Source organism: Dermochelys coriacea, chromosome 25 (genome assembly GCF_009764565.3).
Source record: "Dermochelys coriacea isolate rDerCor1 chromosome 25, rDerCor1.pri.v4, whole genome shotgun sequence".
NCBI classification, from domain to species: domain Eukaryota; kingdom Metazoa; phylum Chordata; order Testudines; family Dermochelyidae; genus Dermochelys; species Dermochelys coriacea.
The window spans coordinates 15,195,052-15,213,397 of record NC_050092.1 but is presented as its reverse complement, the minus strand read 5'-3'; the positions used below and the strand labels follow the sequence as shown (position 1 = coordinate 15,213,397).

The 18,346-nt window shown below is 53.0% G+C and overlaps 1 protein-coding gene across 3 annotated transcripts in view; it reads right to left on the bottom strand.

Annotated features, from left to right (window-relative positions):
- RAB3A (RAB3A, member RAS oncogene family) overlaps positions 1-13,888 on the bottom strand; it is a 31,638-nt gene extending 17,750 nt beyond the window's left edge. The window contains exons 1-2 of one of the 3 annotated variants that reach the window (XM_038384041.2): positions 13,650-13,888; positions 168-395 (exon numbers count right to left, since the gene is read on the bottom strand). In XM_038384041.2, the coding sequence (XP_038239969.1) occupies positions 168-395 (228 nt within the window). In that variant the 5' untranslated portion in view covers positions 13,650-13,888. Of the gene's footprint in view, positions 1-167; positions 396-13,021; positions 13,552-13,649 lie in introns of those variants that run through there. The other 2 variants (XM_043502556.1, XM_038384042.2) reach the window with 2 other exon arrangements.
- Between the last annotated feature and the right edge of the window lie 4,458 nt (positions 13,889-18,346).

Here is an 18,346-nt window from a genome sequence, read left to right as displayed (position 1 = left end):
CTCCCCGGACTGAGGCCTGGCTAGGACTCTGGGTTATCACCCCAGCCCTGGAGCAGCTGGCTGGGCCAGGGAGGTTTCAGTGCACATCTCCTGCAACATACAGCAGCACAGAGCCCACCGCACTGCATCCCACAATCCCCAGCGCCTGCTGCAACCACAGCCCCTACCCAGATCTGCAGCTTGATGCGCTTGTCGTTCCTGTAGATGGTTTTGACTTTGAAGTCAATGCCCACGGTGCTGACGAAGGCGGGAGTGAAGGAGTCGTCAGCATACCGGAACAGGAATGAGGTCTTCCCCACGCTGCTGTTCCCGATGATCAGGATCTTGAACATGTAGTCGAAGTTTTGATCCGAGGATTCCTTCTGGCCATAGCGGGAGTCGGTAGCAGAAGCCATCTGCAAAGGGAAGCATACAGCAGAGCTGGGCTGGTGGGGTACATGCTCCCTGGGGGATTCAGGCATGCTCGGCCCCATGAAGCCACCAGGGTGGCTGCTCCCCGCGCAGACCCAGAGAGACCCCACCATCAGCTTCTGGGAGGTCAGAGCGAGGCCACATCATGCAGTATCGCACCCCCATCAACCCTCTGGGTGCAGTAACATGGGCAGGCAGCGTGAACCACCAGAAATGGCACCCAGATATGCCCACCCTTTCTGCCCTGCAATGGGGAGGCTCATGGGGGTGCCCTTCCTGTGGGTTGTATCTGGTGTCATTCGCAATGGAGTACTGCAGCGTCCAACACCCTGGAACAAAGGCACAAGGTTTCTCAGCGGGGGCGGAGTGACCAGAGAGCTGGGAACAGAATCCAGGTCTACACACACCCAGAATGGATTGGTCGGATTTTAAACATGCTCCTCTCTGCCATGCTGTTTTAGGATAACCCTGAGACCCCAGCCCTGCCTGAGCCTGGGCCCTGCCCCACATTTCCCCACTGGCAGCTGAGGATGATCACAGCACATGCCACCCACCAATGCAGCTGATGCAGGAAGTTGGGCCTGGCAGAGGACACCAGCCCCAAGCCAGCTGGGCTCTCTGATCCAGCCTCACCCAGATCTAGCTATTCCACAGGATCTCCCTGCCCTGTTCATAAGCCGGAAGCCGCGAGGTCCAGCAGACCAGAGGCCCGGGCTCCCTTTCTGTCCCAGCACACACTCGGGGTACGTTACACCCAGAAGTCAACGAGGGGGAAGAGGCCTATTCCACCCAACCCATCACCCAGCCAGCACAAGGCTGCTCCTACAGCCTGCTCCCCAGGGCAGTACCCAGAACAAGGCTGTATGACTCTAGGCACAGCTCCCCTCATCCCACCCTGGAGAGCCCCATCACGGCCTAACGCCTTCCTGCTACCCACCTTGAGTCTCTGCATCTTCATTCCGTCCCCCTGGCCTTGCCCTCAGCAAAGCGCCCCATCGAACCCCGTAGGCTGCTGCTGCTTGGCCGAACTAGGCAGCGTTCCTTCCCGATCCCCTCAGAGCTCAGCCCCTCCAGGCCCCCAGGCAATGCCACTGCTCTCCCCAGACCTTCCTGCACTTTGTCTGCAAGGGGCCAGTATGAGGGGCCTAGACAATACTGCGTTTCCCCCTCGCCCCTTTGACTTAGCCAAAGGCTCAGGCTGCCCTTGCTGCGATCCTTGCAGCCCCTGCCAGGGCTCATGAGAGGTGCCGAGGGAGGGGGGGGGTAGGGGGACAGTCCTGAAGACTGATGCCCTTTGATTATCCAGTGAGCAGGCAGAACACCATGGGCAGCTGGTGTCCGCTACTCCCCCCCCCCCGCCTCGCTAAGGGGAGTTCGAGCCCCACAGCACATTCAGGCCAGGGCCCTTGGGGGGATGGGCAGCATGGGGGCCAGTCCATTCCAGGTGTGGCAGCAGTTCTGTGCCAGTGCAAACAGGACCGAGCCCCACAGAGCTGTCAGGGATCCAGACTCATGACGACGTTTCTGAAGCCTGTTGCTGGCAAGCGATGGATATTCAGGGTCTGAACAGCTGGTGGAGATGCAGCAAGCAGCATCTGCGAGTGGAGAATGCCGGGTCCGTAGCACTGTGCACAGCCTCTGTGTGTGGAAAGAGGCAACTCTGCTCCCCAGGTTCAGTTGGGCAGGAAAGAGACCATTGGGAAAATGGAAGGTCTGACAGACAGGCCCCCAAACAGCAGCCCTTTGCATGGAGTCCCTGCGGCTTACGGTGCAGGCAGAACAGCTCTCTGCAGCCCCCACAGCTGCGCTCTGAGTCCTAGACTGAGCGGGAGCCCAGCTCGCAGGAGCCTTACGGCTACCTGCCTGGGGAAGCCACACGCATGTGGCCAATTCTTCCCTGCAACGCTGCTCTCAGCCGTGCCTGCACAAGGGCCTCTGCTTCCTCAGTCCATCACCACCTTTGTCTCCCTCCTTCCCAGCTGCTGGAGTCTGGTGCCTTGCTCCAGTTCACAACACTTAGCATGCGCCACAAGTCCTGCTTCCTCCCCAGCGTGGAGGGGCTAAACCAGGGCAAGCTCTAGCCCAGACTCTTCGGCTGAGAGTCCACCCAGCTTCAGCACAAAGCAAACTCAGGTCTCTGCCACAAACTCCTCAACTGCTAATGTAGCTGTGAACTACTCCTAGCACATGCGTCAACCAAAACAAGGACCCCTCGGGGCTTCTAACGGAAATGGCGCGATATCCCTGCACTAGCAGGGCCCCTCCCAAGGATCTGTATGGGGACCAACAATGTTCAACATATTCATAAATGATCTGGAAAAGGGAGTAAACAGTGAGCTGGCACAATTTGCAGACGATATAAAATTACTCAAGATAATTAAGTCCAAAGCTGACTGCGAAGAATTACAGAGGGATCTCACAAAACTGGTGGCTGGGCAACAAAATGGCACCTTGAGACTCAGTCTAAGTGCAAAGTCATGCACATTGGAAAACATGATCCCAACTATACATACGAAATGATGGGGTCTAAATTAGCCGTCACCACACAAGGAGGAGAACTTGGCACCATCATGGCTAGTTCTCTGAAAACATCCGCTCAATCTGAAAAATCAGCCAAAAAAGTGAACAGAATGTTAGGAACCATTAGGAAAGGGATAGATCATAAAATAGAAAATATCACAAGGCCACTATATAAATCCATGGTACACACACACCTTGAATAGTGTGCGCAGTTCTGGTCACCCCATCTCAAAAAAAATATATGAGAATGGGAAGAAGTACAGAGAAGGGCAAGAAAAACTGCTAGAGGATGGAACAGCTTCCATGTGCGATTACAAAGACGGGGACCGTCCAGCTTGGAAAAGAGATGCCTGAGAGGGGAATGTGACTGAAGCAATGAAAACATGACTGGTGTGGAGAAAGTGAATAAGGAAGCGTTATTTATCTGTTCACGTGACACACAAGCTAGGGGGTCACATGTTGAAAACAAACAAACAGAAATATTGCTTCACACAGCACACCATCAAGCCATGGAACAACCCATGGTCATGGCCTGGTACATTGTGAAGGCGAAAAGTAGAACTGGACTAGAGAGTTAGACTGTCAGGGATGCAACCCCATGCTCCAGGTACCCCTCAACCTCCAACTGCCAGAAGCACCTGGTACTGGCCACCGTGAGAGATGGATATTGGGCTAGATGGATCATTGGTCTAACGCCAGCATCGCTATTCCTAGACCAGTGGTGCCCAAAGACACAGAGACAGTCCCTGCCCAAGACAGACACATGGCAGGAGAAAGGGAATACAATCCCCATTTTGCAGGTTGGCAACTGAGCCCAGAGAGGTTATGGGCAGGATTAGCAGTGGCCAACTCTCCTGGGTTTTCAGTGGGAACTGGGTGCCTGAACTCTCTCAGCTGCCTGTGACAGCCCCACCCCAGTGACACTGAACCTCTGGGGCAGAGCAAGGAACCGAGCCCAGATCTCAAGACTCTGTCTAGAGCCTTCCCCATAAGGCTATGCGAATGTGGAGAGGCATGTGGCTGAAGGAGCAGGGTGAGAGAGTCCTGGACAACCCAGAGCAAAATTCCTGAGAACCAAGGGCAGGTCTGTGCCACTAGATTTTCCAGGGACACAGCAGGGCAGACAGACCAGCAAACACTGTTGGTCTGGGAGGTCCCAAGAGCTCTGAATGCAAGAATAGATCCAGGAGATCTGTATTTACTAGGTCCTGAGACAAACTCCTTCCCCCAAGAAATTAATGCTCCCTGTGAAGTAACAGTCCAAGTGCACCATGGTGTTTTTCCCATTATATAAGGTTCCTCAAAAGAAACCCTTGAAGCAAACAGCTTGCATGAATAAATAAGGTTCCAATTTCCTTCTTGAGGCAGCCAGCCAGTGCGGGCCTTTGATCCATGCAGCTGTGATGTTCTTGCACTTGGTCTGAACTACTACAAAGCCAGGCCTCCACTACTGGGTCTAACATGCATCCCACCGGCCTGGGGGCTGGCAGCAGCCGAAACCATGCAAACAAAGTAAGATATTTTAACATAAGAACGGCCACACTGGGTCAGACCAATTGTCCACGTAGCCCAGTGTCCTCCAACAGTGGTTGGGGCAAGACGGGTCAGAGGGAATGAGTGGAAGAGGGCAATTAATCAAGTGATCCATCCCATCGCCCAGTCCCAGCGTCTGGCAGTCAGAGGTTTAGGGATACCCAGAGCATGGGTTTGCATCCTTGACCATCTTGGCTAATAGCCCCCGATGGACCTATCCTCCAGGAACTGAGCTAGTCATCTAGAGATTTGCCTTGTTTTACAACAAGCAGCATAAAAAGCACTAGTGAAGTCAGTACAAACTAAAATTTCATACTGACAATGACTTGTTTATACTGCTCTATATCCTATGCACTGAAATGTGAGTACGATATTTATATTCCAATTGTTTTATTTTATAATGAAATGATAAAAATGAGAAAGTCAGCCACTGTTCAGTAAAAGTGTGCTGTGACACTTTTGTATTTGCATGTCTGATTTTGCAAGCAAGTCGTTTTTAAAGTGAGGTAAAACTTGGGGGTACGCAAGACAAATCAGACTCATGAAAGGGGTACAGTCGTTTGGAAAGGTTGAGAGCCACTGCTCCACACCATTCAGGACTTTATAGACCTCTATCATATTCCCCCTTAGTGGTCTCTTTTCTAGACTGATAAGCCCGTATTTTTACTCTCTCCTTATAGCGAAGCTGTTCCCTCCCCCTGATCATTTTTGTTGCCCTTCTCTGTACCTTTTCCCTTATAAACCCAACTGTGCCCCCTACACATCCTCTTTTCTAAAGTCATATCAGCCCCAATATTAGTGGGTTAGGATTAGAGCCAAGGTAGAATTCCCCCCCCCCCAGTTTTCCTGAATTGGACAAGCAGCTCCCGAATTATGACATCCTAAAAACAAAGGCATTCACTGAAGCTCGTCAAGTCTATTATTTGTAACAAAAGGAGCGGATTCTCCAAGCTGAGATCTATCCCCAGGTCTGAGATGACTTGGTTGTGATCAAACATGAAGAGCTGTTAAACATTTTTAACAGGGGCACTCTTGTGGATCATCAGCCCCAACAAGCACTGCGCAGCACAACTTGTCAGCGAGAGACCAAGGGCAACATTGTCAAAAGGGCCCAAGTGGCTTAGGAGCCTAGGCCCTATTTTCAAGTGACTTATGCACTTGGAGCCTAAATTCCATTCGCTTTCAATGAGACTCTAAAGGGACTAAATCACTTTCAAAAATAGCTTGACTTAGGTACTTCTGAAAACGTTCCCCCAAAGTTCTCATTGAAAACCCACCAAGAGTAGGCCTGCCCTGCAGCTGGCAGTGTGATGGCAGCCCGGGTTGGCACAACCATGCCAGCTTGAATCTAGCGAGCCCAGTTGGCTACAACAGCCATGACAATGCAGAGGCAGGGCTTCGGCGCGACCTGTGCAATGCACGCTGGGGACACACTTTCATTAGCTGGCCCACACTGAAGCTTGGGCTGCCATTTCTTCACTGCGATTTTCAGCCATGCTTGCTAATTTAACGTTAGCACAGGTACACCAGCCGGTGCTGCAGTCACACCTCCTGTAAGCTTCTTACCCTCAGGCCTGGGCTACACTTTAAATGTAGGTTGACATGGCTACATCGCTCCGGGGTGTGCGCTTTTCACCAGGCTCTGCAGACCTTACCCCTCTGCATCTACGCTCTGGGGCTATGGGCCATAGCTACGTGGCTGCCACCCCCCCAGTGCAGACATGGTCTCACTCTCTTTTTCCTGCAGAGCCAGACTGCAAAGTTTAACTCGACTCTCCAGGGATTGTGTGTTTGCACAGCGCCTAGCACAACAGGGCCCAACTTGGCTGTGGCCTTGAGGGACTATTGCAACGTAAATGTCATATAATCATAGAATATCAGGGTGGAAGGGACCTCATGAGGTTATCTAGTCCAACCCCCTGCTCAAAGCAGGACCAATCCTCAATTTTTGCCCCAGATCCCTAAATGGCCACCTCAAGGATTGAACTCACAACCTTGGGTTTAGCAGGCCAATGCTCAAACCAATGAGCTATCCCTCCCCCCAAAACACCACAACAGAGAGGACAACTAGCTCTGCAACACAGAAGTGAAGCAGAGAGGCCATTTGTAAATTCAGACATTAAGAATTGGTGGTCACCATGGCTAAGCTTCAAACATGTCATCGTCAGACCCCCGTGGGAGGACAAGAGACAATTACCTTCACTAGAGTCATCACTCTCCTGGGCTGAACAGCTCCAGCCCTGCTGCCCATCCCTAGGCCCCTGTGCTCCCCACACACACACACACACACACAGGACCCCGGCTCCTCTTACCCTAGCACATCTGTGGAGGACTGGGAGGAGAGAACACATGATCAAGATTGTCTGTTTTGCTAAAAGACCTGCTCTTGGAATGATTTTGGGGAAGTCCTGGGCCCATTTGCAACAGGGGGAGACACTAGATGCCTGCAGTAGATTCCAAGGCCAGAAGGGCCTAGGAGGGTGCTGTTCCCCTCTGCTGTGAGCTTCTTAAGAGGGAGAACCCGCAGCAAGCCTTCACAGGCTGATTGGAGACCCCCACGTCTCAGAAAGTTCACCAGGGACCACCCCTTGACCCCTCTGTAACCCTTAGTAGCTTGGGGGGGGGGGAAGTGGAAGGGGGAAAGAGAACCATAAACTTTGCAACTTGGAGCAGAGTACGAACGGATACAGGAGCATCTTCCTGAATCTGCAGACAGACCTTTCCATTGCCTCTGCTGCTGCAGGAAAGTTCTTTTCAGCAACAGCACGAAATTAGTTTCAAGTATTTAGTCTCAGCTCCTCTGGGAAACTGAAGAACCATGTCAATTTCAAGTTGGCCGCTCCAGTCATCTGCAGTAGGGAGGGCACAAAACAAGATGGCTGTGGGAAGCAGCATAGCACAAACCTCCCTCCTTGCCATAGGCAGGAGGTTCTTCGGACAGGCAGATCCTTCTCCCTTCCAGCAGCTTCACATTTACCAGATCCCTACCACCCAGACCTGAGAAAGAGCCCTGAGCATGGTCTGGGGCAGCTCATTGGTAAGAATCCCAGAGCCAGGGAGGGAATGGGGGTTGGCTACTGCTTCACGCCAGGGAGTTGCCCGCCTACCCTGCAGACGCCCACCTTCTCAGATTTGCAGGCTGGCCCCTGGCTAATCGCTTCAAATCTCCAGTGACATTTCCGAGCCCTGTTTATAAAGCACAGAGGCTAGATTCAGCTTGATCCGAGTTGTACCAGGGTGCACAATAGCATAAGCTTCTAGTTCCAAGATTTAAGTACGTGGGTATGCTAATTTTCTCCCTTTACCGCCAATGGAAGCGGACAAGGTGGGTGAGCTGCATCTTCCCCTGTTCTAAGGTCACCCTTTGCAAAGGAGAAACAGGTTTTAGAGTAGCAGCCGTGTTAGTCTGTATTTGCAAAAAGAAAAGGAGCATTTGTGGCACCTTAGAGACTAACAAATTTATTTGAGCATAAGCTTTCGTGAGCTACAGCTCACTTCATCGGATGCATTCAGTGCAAAATACAGTGGGGAGATTTATATACACACACAGAGAACATGAAACAATGGGTTTATCATACACACTGTAAGGAGAGTGATCACTTAAGATAAGCCATCACCAGCAGCGGGGGGGGGGGGGGGGGGAAGGGGGAAAAGAGGAGGAAAACCTTTCATGATGACAAGCAAGGTAGGCTATTTCCAGCAATTAACAAGAATATCTGAAAAAAGAAAAGGAGTACTTGTGGCACCTTAGAGACTAACAAATTTATTAGAGCATAAGCTTTCGTGAGCTACAGCTCACTTCATCGGATGCATTTCGCTCACGAAAGCTTATGCTCTAATAAATTTGTTAGTCTCTAAGGTGCCACAAGTACTCCTTTTCTTTTTGCGAATACAGACTAACACAACTGCTACTCAAAGAATATCTGAGGAACAGTGGGGGGTGGGGTGGGGGGGGAGAAATAACATGGGGAAATACTATTACTTTGTGTAATGACTCATCCATTCCCAGTCTCTATTCAAGCCTAAGTTAATTGTATCCAGTTTGCAAATTAATTCCAATTCAGCAGTCTCTCGTTGGAGACCTTCCTCCTGAAGGTCGAAACAGCAGCCTGGACTTCTACAGAGTGCTTCCGCCGACGTGCATGAGCTGAAATTGTGGAAAAGCAGCATCGCTTGCCCCATAACCTCAGCCATGCAGAACACAATGCCATCCACAGCCTCAGAAACAACTCTGACATCATAATCAAAAAGGCTGACAAAGGAGGTGCTGTCGTCATCATGAATAGGTCAGAATATGAACAAGAGGCTACTAGGCAGCTCTCCAACACCACTTTCTACAAGCCATTACCCTCTGATCCCACTGAGAGTTACCAAAAGAAACTACAGCATTTGCTCAAGAAACTCCCTGAAAAAGCACAAGAACAAATCCGCACAGACACACCCCTGGAGCCCCGACCTGGGGTATTCTATCAGCTACCCAAGATCCATAAACCTGGAAATCCTGGACGCCCCATCATCTCAGGCATTGGCACCCTGACAGCAGGATTGTCTGGCTATGTAGACTCCCTCCTCAGGCCCTACGTTACCAGCACTCCCAGCTATCTTCGAGACACCACTGACTTCCTGAGGAAACTACAATCCATCGGTGATCTTCCTCAAAACACCATCCTAGCCACTATGGATGTAGAAGCCTCTACACCAACATTCTACACAAAGATGGACTACAAGCCGTCAGGAACAGTATCCCCGATAATGTCACAGCTAACCTGGTGGCTGAACTTTGTGACTTTGTCCTCACCCATAACTATTTCACATTTGGGGACAATATATACCTTCAAATCAGCGGCACTGTCATGGGTACCCGCATGGCCCCACAGTATGCCAACATTTTTATGGCTGACTTAGAACAACGCTTCTTCAGCTCTCGTCCCTTAATGCCCCTACTCTACTTGCGCTACATTGATGACATCTTCATCATCTGGACCCATGGAAAAGTAGCTCTTGAGGAATTCCACCATGATTTCAACAATTTCCATCCCACCATCAACATCAGCCTGGACCAGTCCACGCAAAAGAGATCCACTTCCTGGACACTACGGTGCTAATAAGCGATGGTCACATAAACACCACCCTATATCGGAAACCTACTGACCGCTATTCCTACCTACATGCCTCTAGCTTTCATCCAGATCATACCACACGATCCATTGTCTACAGCCAAGCTCTATGATAGAACCGCATTTGCTCCAACCCCTCAGACAGAGACAAACACCTACAAGATCTCTATCATGCATTCCTACAACTACAATACCCACCTGCTGAAGTGAAGAAACAGATTGACAGAGCCAGAAGAGTACCCAGAAGTCACCTACTACAGGACAGGCCCAACAAAGAAAATAACAGAACACCACTAGCCCTCACCTTCAGCCCCCAACTAAAACCTCTCCAACGCATCATCAAGGATCTACAACCTATCCTGAAGGACCCATCACTCTCACAGATCTTGGGAGACAGGCCAGTCCTTGCTTACAGACAGCCCCCCAAGCTGAAGCAAATACTCACCAGCAACCACACACCACAACAGAACCACTAACCCAGGAACCTATCCTTGCAACAAAGCCCGTTGCCAACTCTGTCCACATATCTATTCAGGGGATACCATCATAGGGCCTAATCACATCAGCCACACTATCAGAGGCTCGTTCACCTGCGCATCTACCAATGTGATATATGCCATCATGTGCCAGCAATGCCCCTCTGCCATGTACATTGGCCAAACTGGACAGTCTCTACGTAAAAGAATAAATGGACACAAATCAGACGTCAAGAATTATAACATTCAAAAACCAGTTGGAGAACACTTCAATCTCTCTGGTCACTCGATCACAGACCTGAGAGTGGCTATCCTTCAACAAAAAAGCTTCAAAAACAGACTCCAACGAGAGACTGCTGAATTGGAATTAATTTGCAAACTGGATACAATTAATTTAGGCTTGAATAGAGACTGGGAATGGATGAGTCATTACACAAAGTAAAACTATTTCCCCATGTTATTTCTCCCCCCCACTGTTCCTCAGATATTCTTGTTAACTGCTGGAAATGGCCTACCTTGCTTGTCACCATGAAAGGTTTTCCTCCTCCCCCCCCCCCCCCGCTGCTGGTGATGGCTTATCTTAAGTGATCACTCTCCTTACAGTGTGTATGATAAACGCATTGTTTCATGTTCTCTGTGTGTGTATATCAATCTCCCCTCTGTATTTTCCACCAAATGCATCCGATGAAGTGAGCTGTAGCTCACGAAAGCTTATGCTCAAATAAATTTGTTAGTCTCTAAGGTGCCACAAGTACTCCTTTTCTTTTTGCGAATACAGACTAACACGGCTGCTACTCTGAAACCTGTCCTTATAACCTCATTCACAGTCACTATTGGGCAGACTCCTGCTTTGATTCTCTAATCGCACTTCCTGAGAAATTGTTGTACCTTTGCTTTAGTCTCTGATCACTTAATATTCAAGCAATAAGGCGACAGACAGAGTACACGAGGCAAGCGTGTACGCAAGGCGGTGTACATACGATGCACAAGACAAAAGGTTGAACAACTTCAGTTTTGAGTGCAAAACTCACCCAGAAATACATGGCCACTTTCTGCTTCCCTTTATCAAACTGAACTTACAAACAGCCAAGAGGAGGAGAGTTTTGTTTTACAAGTGCTGTCCCCAGTCCAAAGCATCTCAAATAAGGAGCAGTCGGACGTACTGGACAGTGCAGCTATGGTCATGCCGTTATATGCAGTCAGGAAGCCTTAACGGTGCACCGAGCCGAACGCCATTTCCTAATAAGCTGCACAATTCAGAGTTTGGGGCAGGAAAAAAAAAAAATCAAGAGAATTTTCAGCCTCCGAGAAATCATCCCTGCTCCATTTCTCTAAAGCCAAACAGAAGAAAACCTCCGAACATGTGTATGAATAAATCCTGTTTACACCGCTGATCTGCCATCAATCCAGATCCAATGGGAACTATACAATCCAGCAAATCACTTAGCCCATTTTAACAATATGCAATTTAACTCAAATAATGGGTCTCGACATAATATTAGTCATTTGGCCCTTGGGGACCAAGTTCATATTTAGAGAAACATTTTATTGCTATATTAAGACAGCCACTAAGTGAGCTAGCTCCTCCAATGCATTTTAATTACAGTACTCTTAATACCTACAGGCAGCTTTACTGTATACCGTCTCCAAGCATCTGCATTAAACAATATGCAGAGGAACACACACCTCCTCTGACAGGCACATGGAGACCCCAGCAATGAGCTAGCACTCCAGTGAAAGGGAGGGTGATTCCCCACTAGCCCTGCTGCCCCACGACTTAGTGTTTGCCACCCAAGTAAAAGCATCTCTCTCCTGCTAAGGCCCAACTGAGACACATGACCCAAGCCCCACCGTAAGGGACACAAGAGAAGGGACTGTGCAGATCAGGCTGGAGGTGGGCTCCATTTCTGTAATGCCTTTGGACAGGGAAGCCCAGAACACACTGTTGAGCTCAGTCCTGGCCTGGCCAAGCCCTCTATTTTTCATGAGTCTATGGCAAGATTCTCTGTAACCTCACAGCGTCCTGGTGTAAAGTAATGGACACCAGTGACCCTGCACTAACGAGCAAAGCTTGGTGTGGTGGCACATTTGGGTTGGTAAAGTCAGAGAATTAAACTGACCTAGTCAAGGCACGTTGTGAGGAAGGGGGTAACAATGGAGCTGGGCTGTACCTAGGACCTGGGCAATGAGTGTCTTTCATTAGCTAGGGCTTTTCTGAGGGAGGGAGCAGTTTTACTCTGTAGAGAGGAGTGTAGAGATAATAGGACTGAAAAGGGTTTGTGGTATGTCTGCACCAAAAGCTTCTGCCCTAGCAGTGGGCGCTCTTCTCCTGCTCCCTAGCTGCGTTCTTCTGGAACTTTCATCCTTTAATATCACCCAAGAAACACAAAACACCCATCATTGTAGGCAGATCATCTCAGTCACTGGTTTGCCTTCACCACGCAAACGTCACTGAGTGCATAGATGCCAAGGCAAACAATCACTCAGGCCCCCATATCCATTTTGCTCTCTGTTTTAAAAGCAGCATTAGGCACATGTGAAGTTAGTTATACCACCCATGAAAATGAGAGCAAAGCAGTAACCTTATACACCACCACATTGTACAGCGGGAACCAACTAAGTTGCATGCTTGATTGGAGGTATTAATAAATGACCGTCACCCAGAGACCGAGGGGTTGAGTGGATGCAGATGGATTCAAGCTATTCAGCCGCCTGTACCATTCAGCCCTCAGAGTCCCTGCCCTTCCATCAATCATTCATATTAAACCGTCCTTAACCAGCTCAGTGTTATTTTATTTAACAGGCTTTCTCTGGATTGCATCAGCGAACACCCCCCACCCCCCCAACACTGGCAGAAAAGGCTGCATGCACAGAATGGCTCCTCTTGCAAACACCACGTCTATGTTATTCTTTGAGGCCCAGTCAAATCTTCTGACCTGGCACCAACCAAGAGAAATGTCTCACCTAGGGCCGAGAGAGAGAAATATTCAGTGACCCTGTTCGGTTCCCTGAACCTCCATATGTTTCCCCACGTTACCAGCTGAGAAATCACATTTGCAGAGCCTGGCAAATCACTGGAACAGATTCAGCCTTCGCTCCAAAAACGACCCTTCAATATGTTTTATACAAATCCCTAAAATGCCCCATCACCCCCACTCCAGGTAGGAGGCCGAGGAATTCCCGTGCACCCCAGCTCCCCTCAATCCCCCCGCCAGATGCGCGGCGCAGGTGGAAAGGGGGGGGAGAGCGGAAGCTCGTTTGCTCTCTCCCCCAGGCCGGATAGAAACGGAAATGGATGCAGAACGCTGACCCATGCACCCCCCCGCGAGCAGGTGTGTGCGCATGCATCACCCACGGGGGTCGTGCACACAGCCCCCCCATTGCTCTGCCATGCTAGGGGCGCCCCCAAGCACCCAGCTCCCCACCCTCCGTCCTTCAGCAGGAACCGAGCCCCCTGCTTGCCCCCCCTCCCGTGCAGCCACGAGCCCCGCCCGGTGTCAAATGAAGGTTATCGCCCTGCACGCGGGGGGCCGGGCGGGGCTGCCAAGGGGGACGCGGGGGCGGGGCGGGGCGGGGCGGGGCGCGCGCTCACCTGCAGGTCGCGCTCGCCAGGCTCCTCTTGCACCAAATGCAGCAGCACCGCGCGCGGCCCCGGCAATTGCAGAGCCCGGCTGACGTCGCCAGCGTTCCGAAGGGGCGGGGACCGGTATGCAGATGAGAACGTGACGTCCGGAGACGACCCGTCCCGAGCTTCTCCCTCAGGCTCCGGAGGAGGCGGGCTCCTACCCAATCGTGCGCGCTGATAGCCTCGCGCTAATGATTGACAGCACGAAAGCGCCACCCACTCGGCGCCTCCGTGAGCTTTTGAGTGACAGCCTCGAGCTCCAGCCTGCCAGGGCGGCCGGCGGGCCCGGTGCCTCAGGGATGGCCTAGCCCCCGCAAATCTAATGAGGTTCAATAAGGATACGTGCAGGGTCCTGCACTTAGGATGGAAGAATCCAATGCACCGCTACAGACTAGGGACCGAATGGCTCGGCAGCAGTTCTGCGGAAAAGGACCTAGGGGTGACAGTGGACGAGAAGCTGGATATGAGTCAGCAGTGTGCCCTTGTTGCCAAGAAGGCCAATGGCATTTTGGGATGTATAAGTAGGGGCATAGCGAGCAGATCGAGGGACGTGATCGTTCCCCTCTATTCGACACTGGTGAGGCCTCATCTGGAGTACTGTGTCCAGTTTTGGGCCCCACACTACAGGAAGGATGTGGATAAATTGGAAAGAGTACAACGAAGGGCAACGAAAATGATTAGGGGTCTAGAGCACATGACTTATGAGGAGAGGCTGAGGGAGCTGGGATTGTTTAGTCTGCAGAAGAGAAGAATGAGGGGGGATTTGATAGCTGCTTTCAACTACCTGAAAGGGGGTTTCAAAGAGGATGGCTCTAGACTGTTCTCAATGGTAGCAGATGACAGAACGAGGAGTAATGGTCTCAAGTTGCAATGGGGGAGGTTTAGATTGGATATTAGGAAAAACTTTTTCACTAAGAGGGTGGTGAAACACTGGAATGCGTTACCTAGGGAGGTGGTAGAATCTCCTTCCTTAGAGGTTTTTAAGGTCAGGCTTGACAAAGCCCTGGCTGGGATGATTTAACTGGGACTTGGTCCTGCTTTGAGCAGGGGGTTGGACTAGATGACCTTCTGGGGTCCCTTCCAACCCTGATATTCTATGATTCTATTCTATGATTCTAAGGCAGTGGCTGTTATTGGCACGTGACGTGCCACCCCTCCACACCAGCGGGCAGTGGTACGAGCCAGCACTAAGCTATATGCCACCCCCGCAGGAAACAGTGGTATGAACTGGGTCTCAGCCTCTCCCCTGGCAGCACATGGCACCCCCCACGGGTCAGTGGTACGAGCCGCCCCCCCCGCTCCCCGGCCCCACATGTTCACCCCCCACGGGTCGGTGGTACGAGCCGCCCCCCCTGCTCCCCGGCCCCACATGTCACCCCCCACGGGTCGGTGGTACGAGCCACCCCGGCCCCATGTCGATGACTGGTTTTCAGGGGCCGCGCCCAGTCGAAAAGGGAGCCTGGCGGCTCTGGTCGTTGACGCCAACCGGGCCTTTAAAGGTCTGGTGGGTGGCGCAGTGGGGGCCCGGGGCTAAGGCAGGCCCCTGGCTCTGTGTGGCTCCTGGGAAGCAGCTGCCAGGTCCCTGCGGCTCCTAGGCACATGGGCAGCCAGGGGGCTCCACGCCCTGAGGGCTGGCTCCGCAGCTCCCATTGGCCAGGAACCATGACCAATGGGAGCTGCGGGGGCGGCACCTGCAGGTGTGAGTGGTAAGCACCGCTGGGACCCTGCACCCCAAACCCCTTTCTGCACCACAACTCCCAGCCCCAGCCCGGAGCCCCCTCCCACACCCAAACTTCCTCCCAGAGCCTGCAGCCCCCCCAACCTCTTGCCCCAGCCCCATCCTCCACCCCAAACCCTTCATCCCCAGCCCCACTCCAGAGCCCACACCCCCAGCTGGAGTCCCTCCTGCCCCCAACCCCCTGCTCTAGCCCAGAGCCCACTCTTGCACCCTGAACTCCTCATTTCTGGCCCTACTCGTAGCCCACACCCCCAGCCAGAGCCCATACCCCCCCACACCCCAATCCTCTGCCCCAGCCTGGAGCCCTCTCCTGTTCTCCAATCCCCTTATCCCTGGATCCACCCTAGAGCCCACACCCCCAGCCGGAGCTCTCACCCCCTCCCACATACCAATCCCCTGCCCCAGCCCAGTGAAAGTGAGGGTGGGGGAGAGCGAGTGATGGAGGGAGGAGCGATGGCGAGAGCAGGGAAGGGGCCTTGGAGAAGGGGTGGGGCCTTGTTGCAGGGGCGGGGCCTCAGGGCAGGGTTTTTGTCTTGAAACGAAGGTTTTGTGCGATTAGAAAGTTGGCAACCCTACCCCAGCTGCCAAGCCCTAGAAGCCCAAAATTAAATTCTAGCCCAGTGAGCCCAAGATGCCTTGATCCATATAATCCCAGCAATCACTAGGGATGAACCCTAACCCCAGCCTGGGGAGCCCCAGCACCCCAAGCCTAAATCCAGCCCAACCAGAGTCACCAGCCCCAATCTCAATGCTACCCCAGGGAGGCCTATGGGCCATGACCCTACTGCTAGCCTGGGAGCCCGACAGGCCCATATCCTTGCCCTAGCTAAGGAACCTCCCCAGCCCTGTCCTGCACCCCAGCTTGTGGAGTCCTACAGTGCCATCCCGAACCTGGGCAGCCCTATGGGACCCACTCCTAACCCTGGCCCTGGCAGCCTTCCAGACTCAGCCCACACCCTAGTCCTGGGTGCCTCAGCAGCCCCGATCCTAAGTGCAGGCCCAGGTACTCTACAGACCTCAACCCTAACTTTAGCTCTGGAAGCCTCACCTGCGCCCTGACACCTGGCTTGGGGAAACATCCCAACTCTCACCCAAGCTTGGGGAGCTCTACCAGCTCCAACCCTAACTTGAACCCAGGGAGCTCTATGGGGTCCAATCCTAACCCGGGGAGCTCCATTGACTGCAACCTAATCCTACCCATGGGGGCCCCACAAATCCCAACCTTGCCTGTAGCCAGGGAGCCCTACCTCCAACCCTCTCTCTAGTCTGGGGAGGTCTATAGCCCCTGACCCTACTCACTTCCATTTATACTAACCTGAGCCCAAGGGAAGCGCTGAGCCGTTATTCGCACGAAGGCTGCACGGTGATGTCACAGCAGCACTGAGACCCCCCCACTCCAACAGGCAGCAGTGCCTGGAACTAGCTCTGGCGTCGCTCCGTCCCTGAGGCCCGGCCAGTGCCCTGTGCCAAAGGCTCAGGCGATTGGCTTGGGGGATTAGGTGGAAGCACCATATGTCACAGTCGCACACACGCTGTTGTTTTCAGCCACAGTGGCTTCAGGCGTTAAAGCCCTTGCATGCAGCCCTGAGGTCACAACCCGTCTCGCTTTACCTGCCCAACAGTTGGTCACACCGACCCACCAGAAAGGCGGCCCTGAGCTACCAAATCTATCCAAGAATAATTTCATCATTGCCGAAGCATCAGCCAGAGCTAAGAACAATCCCCAAAGAACACGGGCTGGGCAGCCCTCAGCGATATGCCCAGAAAGCACGTTGTAGGGAACAGCACTGCACAGACCCCAAAAGCGTGGGCTGCCCCAGACCTAGTGGGGCCTTTCCGGTCTCTAATCGCTGCCGTTGATGGTGAAAGGTGGCTCAGAGCAGCAGTGTTGGCGGTGAGGGGTCTGGCACACTCACGGCCTTCCTCAGGGGGTGTAGCACAGGTCCTGCGGCTTCGCGGCAGAGCCCAGGCTGTGGCAGGTGAGCACCGAGGGAGGGCGAGTGTGATGGAAACGGTCACTGCCCGAGTGAGGGGGCTGGGCAGAGTCACAAGCTGGTGAGCACTGTGGATGTGACGTTTTGCCCCTTCCCAGCCCCCAGTGAGGAGATGGACCCTGGGCCTCAAGCCCCGTCCTGCCCTGGGCAGAGGCAGTGATGGAGGCGACGTGACTGATCTACCAGGCATAGCTGGGAGAGCCCCCATCCATCCCCCAGCGGGCTGGCATAAAGGCAGGGCAGGAAACCTCTCCCCAGCTCTTGCAGGGTCCTTGTGGCTAACTCATCTGGCCACGGGGTGGTGCCATTGAACCGTTATTGGGAGCATTGTGGAGTGGGGGGCAAGGACAGGTGGCTTCTCCTGCTCTGGGTGTTCAGCCCCCAGGGGTAGCCGGCCCCACCCTGTGCGATCTGGTTCCCGTGCCCTTAAGGCCAGAAGGGACCCTCGTGGTGACTGGTCTGATGCCCTGCGGGCACGACCAGCATGAGAGTCAGAGCCCGGCAGCCCCAGCAAGGCACTGGGGGCTGAGCAGGCACCTTCCAGGGGAGTCTCACAGCCGGCAGCCACATGCAGGCGGGAGGGCACCAGGGCTCCCAATCTGCCTCCTGCCCTGGATTCCACGGCCCCCCCCTTCAGCCCTGCTCCACCTCCCGGCCCCAGCTCCATCCACTGCCCTGCAATGAGAAGTGGTGGCTGCTGCTGCCTGGCTCAGTGCTACAGGGAGTTGGGGACCTCTCCAGGGCCCTACCCACTCAGGGGACCCCAGGTTGGCCAGCAGCACAGAGGCCCCCAGAGGGCCAGGGAGAGCTGCAGGTGCCATTCCTGGGCGGGTCGGGGGCTGCACTCAGTTTGCAAATTGCCTGTGTCCTTTACCCTGCTGACACAGCACCATCCGGACCTCCACGGGGAGGGGAGAGCCAGTCTGGCCTAG